Source organism: Peromyscus leucopus, chromosome 22 (assembly GCF_004664715.2).
Source record: "Peromyscus leucopus breed LL Stock chromosome 22, UCI_PerLeu_2.1, whole genome shotgun sequence".
In the NCBI taxonomy this organism is placed as follows: domain Eukaryota; kingdom Metazoa; phylum Chordata; class Mammalia; order Rodentia; family Cricetidae; genus Peromyscus; species Peromyscus leucopus.
The window spans coordinates 41,174,615-41,186,983 of NC_051081.1; the positions used below are offsets into that span (position 1 = coordinate 41,174,615).

Here is a 12,369-nt window from a genome sequence, read left to right on the forward strand (position 1 = left end):
ACATTGTCTTTCAGACCCTAAATTGGGTATTACTGAGTTATGTTTTATTTCATTGTGTTTATAAGTTCTCTGATGATGAGGTCACCATGCCTTTAAAGAGGCAAACACAGGTAACTAGTGTGATCAATGTAGTACTAGAAGTATATACAGGTCTGATTATTATGAGTGCTGAATAACTTGGCATTTAATAGGATGAAAATAATGTCTTATGAATGCTTACTTAAAATGCCAAATGTATGTCTAAAAAAACAAATCTATTCAAGCAAACATAATTCTGCTTCCAAGTGTCAGGGATAGAGAGAGAAAGTTAATGGTCCTACTGACTGTAATTTTCACATGTTACCATGTAGGGTAGAGCATAAGATCATAAGATTATTACCTCAAAAATACTGTTAGGGTTTTTCTTTCTGTGTATTCTGTTATTCACGCTTTCTGATTTGGGCTTGACATATCGGTGCTATTTAAGAGCTAGTAAGAGTTGTGAAGTGTACTGCTGGTGAATAACTGAAGAACCAATAAAAACCCACAAAAAAACAAAAAACAAAAATCTTGTGTTCTGGAAGTTTGAGAGCTTGTTCAATGGCAGCATTTAGAAGTGAAAGAGAATTTTTAATAATTTCTTTGGGCATTTTTGTTATCTTTAACAGGAAATTTAGTAAGTCTTTTAAAGAGAGTTATATATAAAGAAAATCATGAGGCTGCTGGAGACATGGCTTAGTGGTTAAAAGCACTTGTTGCTCTTTCAGAGAACTTGGGCTCGGTTCTTAGCATCCACATGGTGGCACACAGCCATCTATAATAACTCCAGTCTAAGGGGATCTGATACCCTCCTCTGACCTCCTCGGGCACTAAGCACCCATGTGGTATGCGTGCATACATCCAGGCAAAAGTCACATAAAGTGAATAAATCTAATGAAAATTTAAAAAGAAAGAAAATCAGGATATAACAGATGTTTGAAACTAGTAATAAAGTTAAAGACCTAGAATTATCACAGCCAGTGCATAAATGAGGAGTTACGTTGCTTTTCAGTGAGACAGCTTGGAAAACAGAGTACTTGAAGGCTAACATGTACATATGAGTGATATGTTTGCAGTTCCTTATATACTTACTCTTTGTAAATTGTATGACATTATAAAAGGTTTGTTTCTTGTATTTTTTTTTCCTTTCAAATAGCTTTTGCCTACCAAAAAGTTTTGGGAACCTGATGATTCAACAAAAGATGGACAAAAAGGCATATTTCTTGCGGATGATGAATGGAGAGAGACTGCATGGGGAACTTCTCGTAAGTTATTAGTGTTTGGGGTGAAAATTAGGAATAAATTCAGTGTTTTTTTTTTTTGTTTTTTTTTTTAAAAAAACACTGCCTATTCTTAAACAATTTAGGGGGAAAATTTGTGATACCTTTGAAGCTTACAGTTCAGATTTTTTTTTGTTTTGTTTTTCTTTTTTGTGTTTTTTTTCCCCGAGATGGGGATTTCTCTGTATAGCCATGGCTCTCATAGACCAGGCTGGCCTTGAACTGAAGAGATCCCTCTGCTTCTGCAGTGCTGGGATTAAAGGTGTGTACCACCATGGTCTGGCTTTAGATTTCTTAACAGTAGTTAGCTCTTACCTGACAATACACTTTATTGATAGATAGATACATTTACCACATGATTTCAATAAGCTTTTTGTTTCTTTTTGTTTTCTGAATGATACACTAACTTACTAGAATTTCCTGTCTTAGATTTTTATTGACAGTGACTGATTTTGTCTAACTATACCTTAGTCTAGCGTTGTAAAACATTAGCCACATTCAGAAATCATGTAAATTGGTAATACAGACCCAGACCTCTAGAAACAGAACAGGTAGAAATACTTTAGATTACCATTAAGTAGCGAAGAATATAGCTGAAGTTTTCCTGTGTCCCACCCAGGCTGCAGCCGCTCAGACCCAAGTAAACACATAGAGGCTTATATTAATTAAAACGTCTCAGCCATTAGCTCAGGCTTACTACTGACTAGCTCTTACACTTAAAACTCAGCCCATTTCTGTTAATCTATAATGTCACCACGTTTTCTGTGGCTTTACCATTACATGCTACTCCTGGGCGGTAGGCTGGCATCTAACTCAGCCTTCCTCTTCCCAGAATTTTCCTTGTCTGCTTGTCCCACCTATACTTGCTGTCTTGCTTCTGGCCAGTGTTTTATTAAACCAGTGTACAAAAGCATTATCCCACAGCAGAGGTGAAAGTTAGACCTAAGAAACTGATTTGTTTTTGTTTTTGTTTTGTTTTTTCAAGATAGGGTCTCTCTGTGTATTCTTGGCTGTACTAGAACTCACTCTGTAGCCCAGGCTGGCCTCAAACTCACAGAGGTCCGTGTGCCTCCCAAGTGCTGGGATTAAAGTTGTGCATCACCACTGCCCAGCCTAGACCTAAGAAACTTTTAAGGGAAAGGAACTTGGCATGTAAAAATTATAACCTATAGAAATCATAGTATTTGTAAATTTTAAAACATATTTTGACCTATTTTATTAAAATGTTTGTGATAAATCAAGTTTGAGGGTTATATAGGTAAATATGGTTTACAGTTACTTCCTCTTTTTATTGCTGAGTGTAGAATAGCTACACAAAATTAACAAAGTAAGAAAAATCCAAAATGCCTAACCATATATTTTACAGATTACATTTCTTTTGGTGGTTGAGTAAGAATAGGCTGTGTGTGTGTGTGTGTGTGTGTGTGTGTGTGTGTGTGTGCGCGCGCGCGCAGAGAATACCTTCCAGGAATCAGTTCTTTGATCATGGACCCTGGGGATTAAAGTCAGATACGAGGCTTAGTGCAGGTGTCTTCACCTACTGACCCATCTTGCTTTTCCAACCTTAACATTTTTTTGAGAATGAATTAACAGGTGTGTTTTTTTCCCCTAAAATATTTATTTGTTTTGATGTGTTTTTGAGCATTTTTGTCTACAGGTGTGTATGTGTACCATGTGTGTGCCTTTTCCCCAGGACTTCAGAAGAAGGCATTAGGCTCCCTGAAACTAGAATTATGAGTGTTTGTGAGCTGCCTGTGGATTCTATTAACTGAACCTGGGGACTTTGCTCCAGCCCAAGATCCTTTTTTCTTTTTAATTAAATTTTTTTAAAAAATAAGTGTTTTTGTCATCCAGATTAATAAGCTATGTTAAGAGATTTAAAACTTATAGTTTAAAGCTTTTTTTTCTTTTTTCTTTTTTTGGTTTTTCGAGACAGGGTTTCTCTGTGTAGCTTTGCGCCTTTCCTGGATCTCGCTCTGTATCTGTAGACCAGGCTGGCCTTGAACTCATGGAGATCCGCCTGGCTCTGCCTCCCAGGTGCTGGAATTAAAGGCGTGCGCCACCACTGCCCGTCTTGAAAATACAAGTTTTATAATGGAGGTCAGTTCATGAGTCTTTCTTCCTCCTAACTTTAGCTGTGTAGGTAAAATTTTAATGAGTTAGTTTTACTAGAAATCATGAGGAAATTTGAAATAAATAGAATTTTGTTTACTTAACAAGTATATATTGAATGACAGATATTCAAGGCCAGCCTATGTAGCAGGGCCCTTGCTGTTGTTCCCTTTGGGGGTGGGAGCCAAGTAGGCGCAGAGTCAAACCACACAGACTCCGGGAGAATGTCAAACAACAAGCTCAGTTTATTTAGGAAGAGGCAAGCTTTATATACCCTCCACCCTACCCTGGGGGGAGGTCTGATGAATATGCATCTGCTGGTGTGACATGCTGTCTCTCATTGGTCCAGGTCATCTCCTGATCATGTTTCAGCTGTTGTTGCTAAGACCATCAGGCAGACCCAGGCTGGCTCTCAAAGTATCTTTTGTACTTGTTTGGGCTGCCTGGCTCTCAAAGCCTGTTAGGGATGAGTCATCCCGCAAGCCTAGTCCACATACTGAGGTCTATACCCATCAAAAGACTGCATACTGAGATCTTGTATCCAAAAAAGAAAGAAAATTCTTGGGCCAGTGAGATTGACCAAAGCACGCACTGCACAAGCCTGGGGACATGAGTTATGTCCCCAGAAGTCATGTCAGAGTGGAAGGAGAGAACAGTCCCAATTGTCCTCTGACTTCTATGTATGTTCCATGGCACATGGACATACACATAGTAATAGTTAAGTTTTTTCCACTGCTGTGAGAGGCTTAATCGTAGGTATTACTTCCTTGAGGCTAAAGTAGTATCCCCAACTGATAGTTACATTCTTAGCATGTTTGGAACATGCTGATTTCTGTAACTAAAGGACTTTCCTCCTTCATTGTCCCACTTTGTTAGTCTATTCTTCATATACATTTAAATATTTCCTTTTGGATTCACCTTAAGGCTATCCCTTAAGGCTGGGAAGAATCAATTGCCCATGTTTTATATTCCTGTAATATTCTGGATTATTTTAGGGACTTTATCCTCTTATGATCGTTCTTTATTAAATGTAACCCTGGGTTGGCCTGGAACTCACCGTATAGTAGAGATTAACCTTGAAATTCGGATAGTCCTGTTTCTACTTCCAAGTGCTAGGGTCACAGGTGTGCACCACTATGTCCATCTTACACAGTGTTAACGACCAAACTCAGTCTTACGCATGCTAGGCAATCACTACCAGTTAAGCTACATCTCCAGACTCTATACTCATTCTTTTTGAGGGTAAGGATTGTATGCTGGCTAGTTTTATGTCAACTCGACACCAAGAGGGAACTTCAGTTGAGAAAATGTCTCCACAAGATCCAGCTGTAGAGCATTTCCTTAATTAGTGATTGATGGGGGAGGGTCCAGCCCATAGTGGGTGGTGCCATCCCTGGGCTGGTGGTCCTGAGTTCTATAAGAAAGCAGTCTGAGCAAGCCTCGAGAGCAAATAAATCAGTAAGCAGCACTCCTCCATGGCCTCTGCATCAGCTCCTGTCCCCAGGTTCCTGCCCTCACTGCTTTTGATGATATATTTTTACATGGAACTGTGAGTGAAATGAACCCTTTCCTCCCCAAATTGCCTTTCGTTGTGATTTTTCGTCACAGCAGTAGTAATTCTAACTAAGTCAGGTTGTCTTGTTCTTGGGTTCCTTCCCCATTGCACCATAATGCCATCATGATTCACAGTATACTAGTATTTAAACTGTGAGGGGAATTGATGAAAGGAAAAGCTACAATGACAAATCTCTTATGGATACAAGTGGGAAGTAGAAGAGTCTTATTTGAATGCTGCTCTAATGTGTTGATTGTATTTAAATTATGCTAGCACTCAGATGTTAAAAATTGCCTTTTGTTTTCAACAGGCATGTTGGAGGTATAATTTTCTAAAATAAAAGAAATTGGAAAGTATTTATCTGATACTTGGGTTTTTCGCCGTGAACATAAAATTCTGGGATTTGGTTTTCTAATCAGATTGGTATTTATTATGTTAATAACTGGGTTATGGGTCTGTGTGATGTATAACTGAGCATGAGAACTGTGATCTCTTTTTTCTGTTCTTCTAGGATTTATTCCCAATGGCTTAATACTTAAAAACAACTCAGCCATCAGAGTCATTTTTCTGCCTTAATGATAATTTTTTTTTTGGTTTGACTCTTCTTTGTATAAGCTTTTATCACTAAATAAAACTCATGTAATGGTGGGAGAAACAACTCCACAAAGTTGTCTTCTGATGTCTCATCTGTATTTTAACAAACATACTGGTTTAGCTGGTAAAGACACTTTCCAGAAGCTTGACTACATAAGTTCGATCTTTGGTACCCGTGTCAAGGTGGAAGGAGGGAACTGTCGTCCAATAATTGTCTTCTGACTTACTCACACATGCATGTGCACACATATATGCACATACATACACAAATAATAAAATGTATTATTTGAAAAAACATGTTCCAGTTATTCAGAATGAAAAGCTGTTTACACTTGATCTTAGCCAAAAGGCCGAGAAGCGATGAAAAGCTGTTTGTTTATAACTAGAGGAAATACTGATTTTTCTTAAATTGATGTCTTAATTTAAAAGTAAAATTATATTGTGTTTTTCTTTCAAACAGATCATTCAATGTCCCAGCCTATTATGGTACAGAGAAGATCTGGACAGAGTTTTCATGGAAACAGTGAAGTAAATGCAATTCTTTCTCCGCGCTCAGAAAGTGGAGGCCTTGGTGTGAGCATGGTAGAATATGTATTAAGTTCCTCTCCTGCTGATAAATTGGATTCTCGATTTAGGAAGGGAACTTTTGTAAGTATTATTTTCTTTTTGGTTTCATCCTTATATCTTTACTTGCAAGTGTTTGTTGCAAAGGGTCATTGGTAAAATTTAATATTTTCAGTGACTTTGTTTGCTTTGTGGTATTTTGCTCTTTTATTTCTTCCTCTTGATATAAGATCTTACTGAATCACTTTGGCTAGCCTAGAACTCACTGTGTAGACTAGGCTGACCTTGAACTCATGGTGGTTGTCATGCCTCAGTCTCTCATGTCCTGGCATTACAGATATGGGCCGCTGCTTCCAGCTTAATTAGCTTATCTTTCTGTCCATAGAACTGAAAGAAACTTTAAAGCTATTCTTTCTTTGTTTTCTTCACTTAGTTCACGAAATACATGAAGTTTCAGAATAATTGCAAGTATTTATATTTTAACTATGTTAAGAATGGTAAATCATATTTTTAAACTTTGCAAAGGTAAAATTGCTTGTTCTTGATAGTAACTAAATCAAATCATGTATGAATTAAATATTGAATCTAATTTGTGGTGTTACTGCTTTTCCTGTACCGCTATAGTTAAGGTTGACTTAGCCCTTCTGTTATAAATGTCAGGTTGTACTCAGTCTTTTGGCCTTTGCTAAATTAATTCACTTAAAAAAAATAAATGATTGTTTTTATCATTACATGCATACACCACCTCTTGGTGCTCTTTTTTGTGTGTGTTCTATTAAGTATTGAGAATCAAACAGATTCTTTTTCCTCAGGGTACTAGAGATGCTGAAACAGATGGACCTGAGAAAGGAGATCAAAAAGGCAAGGCTTCTCCATTTGAGGAGGACCAAAACAGAGATCTTAAACAAGATGAGGAGGACTCTCAAATAAATGGCAGAGGTTTGCCAAATGGAATGGATGCCGATTGCAAAGATTTTAAGTAAGATTTCTAACTTTTTCAACAAGAAAAACATACCTCTTAGGAGTTATTGCAGTTAGTTGATGTGATTGATTTAGATGGTTTTCCAATTTAGGGTTCCTTTATTTCCTTTGTACCTTGTGTTAATCTGTATGAATATTTTTTCATAAAATTAATGATCATAAATCATTGAAAATCTTCAAAATAATATCAAAAACAGGGTGTTACGTTGGAAGAGTAGTGTTAAAAATTATGATTACTTTTTGTCTATTATGAACAATAATATTGAACTTTAAATTAAAACTTTTTTCTTTGCTAATTAGAGAATTAGAGTTTAATGTGATTTTTACCCCCCTTCTTTCAAATTGTTCTTGTATACCTTCCAGTAGGATTTTTCTCTTGTATTAACTACTTCTCTATCCCTGGCCATTTGATTTTTTTTTTCATGTTGGATATATGAGGCAAAATTAGTTTAGGAATCAGTGGTTTTTCAGAGTATATGAATTGGGCTAATACATACTTGTTTCTTCTAATAGGAAATACTTGGCTTTTAAGCTTTGAATTCTTGAAATTTTTTATTGTTTATAGCAGTTCAATACCTATTTTCGTTTAGCTGTTGGTTTTTAGATTAAGCACTGCACATTTACCTGTATGCTAGAAAGTTGATGCTGCAGGCTGACCCCTGCAGCTTCTAGTAGTGGTTGAGCTTTATCTCACAGACCACAGAACTTTAGATAACAGCATAGTTACTTTGTGAATTTTATATTCCCACACTTAACTGCCTTCATGTAACAAAGCAGAGCAATAGTCTGTTAAAGTGCCATTTTCTTCTGTTCTTCATGCAAGAAAGCATCCAAAACTGGTAAACCTCTTTTAATAAATGCATTTAATGTTCTTTATTTAGAACCTTTTACTGATTTTGCTTTTCTGCTATTACTTAAGTTTTAGTGAAGGACAGGCATTTAAAACCATTAACTATAGCAAGAAAATAGCATCACTCATAGCACAGTATTTTCTTTTTGTTCTCTTTTGCCGTATTGAGTCGTTTTGTGTGAAATGTTAAACATTAATATGAGCCAGGGAGTGATGGCACACACCTTTAATCCCAGCACTCAGGAGACAGAGGCAGGCGGATCTCTGAGTTCAAGGCCAGCCTGGTCTACATAGTGAGTTCCAGAACAGCCAGGGCTACACAAAGAAACCCTGTCTTGAAAAACAGACAAAACACCAAAAATATTAATATGAACTACTTTATTGGTATATTTTGTTCCATTAAGTTTGAAATTACTAATTAAGTATTACTACTTGACATGTAAAAATGCTTCAGAAGAATAGCTGGCTTTATGGTCTCTTTCAACTTTTCCACAAAATTTATAGTAATGCATATATCATGAGTATATACATTACTGAAATATAACTAAAATGAATGCTTAGGGCCTTTCCACCTTTTCTTTTTCTTTCTTTCTCTCTCTCTCTCTCTCTCTCTCTCTCTCTCTCTCTCTCTCTCTCTCTCTTTCTTTTTTAGCTGAGGATCGAACCCAGGGCCTTGTGCTTGCTAAGCAAGCACTCTACCACTGACTTAAATCCCCAACCCCTCCACCTTTTCTAATTGGCTGACTTTTATGTTTCAAGTGAAAAAAAAAAAAAAAACCCAACAAACTGTTAAACTGTTGTTCCCATGCAAGTTAGGTATGGCTAAGGGTGAAAATGCCCAGGGAACTGTTCTTTAACTGAGAATTACTTTATAAACTACTCTGTATATGCTAGCAAATTTAGGCCAGTGTGGAACACCTCAAGTTAGGGGCTTGTTAGGATTGATGGAACAGCTGTCATTAAGGCAAGTAAAACACTCATTACTACTGAACTTAAGTGCTTGTGGTTTGAATGTACTGTGAATGCACAGATCCTTAAAGCAGTATACTTGGAGTAAGGCTCCTGTATAAAATAGGTACAAGAGAAAGAGATAGGTTATAATTTAGGATTAAACATAATGTAAAAGAATGTTAGAAACATGAAGGATGTTGATACAAAGGGAAACCGGTGCTAAAATTTTAACCCAGTATTAATGGATCTCTTGGGGAAGTTAAAGGAGAAGCTGTAGTAGGATGGAGAGAAGTTGAGTTGTTTATTTTGTTTATATAGAATTGTTTTGTGTGTACTGTATGCTTTAAGTTCTGGAAAACTTCTACATTTACATTTCTTTTATTGTTTAAACAGAAGTAACTTGATATAGTAAGTAAGGATGGTCTTTGGGTAGCTATTATACAGGGCTCTCAAGGAGGCTGGCTGGTGGATTGGCTGCTGCTTGCTTTCTTGCTCATTCTTTTAATTAGAACTACCCAGTCGTACATTCATTCTAATTAAGGAAGCAGGTCCAAAAGATCAAAGGATTTGCTCAGAAAACCTTAGAGGATTCATTTAGCCTTTTGTTTTAGTTGAGGCTTCTTTCAGTCATGAAAACCATAACCATAATGTCTGGTCAGTTTTTTGTTGGATAGATTTTTATTTTCAGTCTTGCCATATTTGTTATTTGTCTATTTTTCTTACTTAATTTTTGCCTATGATCTTAGACAAAAGTTTCAGATAGCATAGTCCTAAGTTGTAATAATGGACAACTTTTCTTACCTGTGTATTTATCTTATTTGTATGATTGAGTTATATGATACGCTATTCAAGTTGAGCAAGTAATAATATTAAAAATACTGAAACTATGTCAACTCTTAAGTAGTTATTAAATAGGAAAAACGTGAGAAATGGAATGGTTGATGGATCAGAAAACCTTTCTTAATATTTTGGGGACCATTTGTTTTTTCATACTGTACCATCTTACCCTTTGATTTGCTACTTTTACCCATAGTGCTTTTCTATTTTCTTCATTTAGTCGTACTCCTGGAAGTCGTCAAGCCTCTCCAACTGAAGTAGTTGAGCGCCTTGGCCCCAGTAGTAATCCCCCAGAAGGATTGGGTCCTCTTCCTAATCCTACAGCTAATAAACCACTTGTTGAAGAATTTTCAAATCCTGAAACTCAGAATCTGGATGCCATGGACCAAGTTGGTCTGGATTCCTTACAGTTTGACTATCCTGGTAATCAGGTACCCATGGACTCTTCAGGAGCTACTGTAGGCCTTTTTGACTACAGTTCCCAGCAGCAGGTGAAGTATGCTTTTTATAGGAATCTCTTTAACATATAGGTATAACCTGAAGTGCTGTGAATCATTAACATGAATGATAGGGGTTTTGACAGTGTTTATTAAAATATCGTTTTAAGAAAGTTCTTCAAATAAGTTTAAAATATTCACAACTTTCTAATAAGAGTTGCAGTGTTTTGGTATTAATTTTGGTATTAATCTTTGTATTAAATGTTTTCCCTGATAGCTCTTTCAGAGGACTAATGCACTAACAGTTCAGCAGTTAACTGCAGCTCAGCAGCAGCAGTATGCATTAGCAGCAGCTCAGCAGCCACACATAGGTAAGTCTTTGAGAATTACCCTTTTTCATTTCTTGATTTGGTGACATTTGTTGGTAGTAATAGATTGCATACTAAGGATTGAGTAATGGAGGGAATTATTTTTTATTTTATTTTTATTTTTTCATCATTGGTTAAATATCTGTAATTGAGACCTGCAAAATTGTTGGGTGAAGGCATTTATCACAATACCTGACCCTAATTTAATCTTAATCCCCAGGAGAAGGAAGAGCACTAGCTCCTACAGATTGTCCTCTGACTTCAGCATGTGCTATGGCTTGAGAACACACCCACACATGTTAAAATTTGAAAATCTAAGCTTAATAAAATCTTAGTTCCTAAGATTTTTCTCAGTGGGTAGTCGAATCAAATGTTCAGAAACAAAATGTTGTTATTTATATCTACTATCCTATCAGAATATTTATTTTTAGAATTATTCAAAAACAAGAATCCTAAGGAATTTCCTTTAAAATAGTTAACTTTTTTGACATCTAGTTCTAACTAAGGTGAATTAACTCAATTGTATATTTATTATTGATAAAATTCAATCTTGGGTGCATGTTTTATCTATATTAGGATTAGCTTTGTCTTTGTTTCTTGTTTTTCCTATCAAGTACACATCTTCACTGTTTATTAATATAGATAAATCTTGCTAATAGCTGTTTGCTTTTTCCTTTCTCAGCTTTGAGTCTGACCCTTTTTCCTTATATGGAGTGAGAGTTTTAAGTGCAATATATTTGTGGGATTTTTTTTTTAAGGGTAATTATAGATTTGTGAAGTTTCAACCAGTATAGTGAATTCCCTCATACCCTTCTATTTAGTTTCTTCTAATCCTCCTCCTTAAATAATTGTAGTATATTAGCTGGGTGGTAGTGTGGCATGCCTTTATTCCCAGGTAGAGGCAGGGGATCTTTGTGAGTTCAAGGTCAACCTGGTCTACAGAGTGAGTTCCAGGATAGTCAGGGCTGCACAGAGAAACCCTGTTTCAAAACAGGGAAAAAATAATTATAGTACATTAAAACGAGCAATATGACATTGATATAGTGCATATATAGTTTTGTATAATTTTATCACTCTAGATTTGTCTAACTTGTCCATCTGATTTTGAATAAATTTGATTTATTATTTAGTTGGGAAAGTCTCAGGTGGTTTTTGTTTTGCTTGTTTGTTTGGTGCTGGGAATTGAATTTAGAGTCTTTTCATGTGATCCCTAGGTATCTCACACTGAGCTGGATTTCCAGCCCACAAGTGCTCTGTAAGGACTGACTTGTTTCTCTTCCCTCAAATTTGTATTGTCCTGTGTTAGTGCTGCTAAGGCTTCCTAGGAATTTTTTACTTTGGGTTTTTACAAGATAGATGCATTTATCGTTTTTTTCTAATTGCAGTATCCATCATTCTGGCCTTGTTTCTTTCTCTGGGCCTCCTTTATTCATGTGTTTTGCTCATGTGCTTATTAATTCAATCCTTCTCTTACTGGTTTCTGTCTGCTCATGAAACCTAACAGGTGTCATATTGGGACTTTATGGTAAAAATCTTTGGCCTTTTTAAAGTTTTTGGAGGGTTCTTTTTTTTTTTTTTTTTTTTTACAATACCATTCAGTTCTACATATCAGCCACGGGTTCCTCTATTCTCCCCCCTCCCACACCCTCCCCTTACCCCCAGCCTACCCCCATTCCCACCTCCTCCAGGGCAAATCTTCACCCGAGGACTGCAATCAACCTGGTAGATTCAGTCCAGGCAGGTCCAGTTGGAGGGTTCTTTTTGATATGAACTTCAGAATCCTCTAATCTGCTTCCAGAATATGAGATTGGATTTTAGAAAT

At 36.4% G+C, this 12,369-nt stretch overlaps 1 protein-coding gene and 1 pseudogene across 11 annotated transcripts in view; one reads left to right on the forward strand and one right to left on the reverse strand.

Moving 5' to 3' along the window:
* Positions 1-12,369, forward strand: part of Pum2 (pumilio RNA binding family member 2) — an 82,582-nt gene that overhangs the window by 24,486 nt on the left and 45,727 nt on the right. For all 11 annotated transcript variants that reach the window (XM_028867594.2, XM_028867593.2, XM_028867596.2 and 8 more), the window contains 5 exons: positions 1,175-1,283; positions 6,020-6,207; positions 6,936-7,102; positions 9,963-10,233; positions 10,457-10,550. In XM_028867594.2, coding sequence (XP_028723427.1) covers positions 1,175-1,283; positions 6,020-6,207; positions 6,936-7,102; positions 9,963-10,233; positions 10,457-10,550 — 829 coding nt within the window. The remainder of the gene's footprint in view (positions 1-1,174; positions 1,284-6,019; positions 6,208-6,935; positions 7,103-9,962; positions 10,234-10,456; positions 10,551-12,369) is intronic.
* Positions 5,755-5,921, reverse strand: LOC114692044 (annotated as a pseudogene).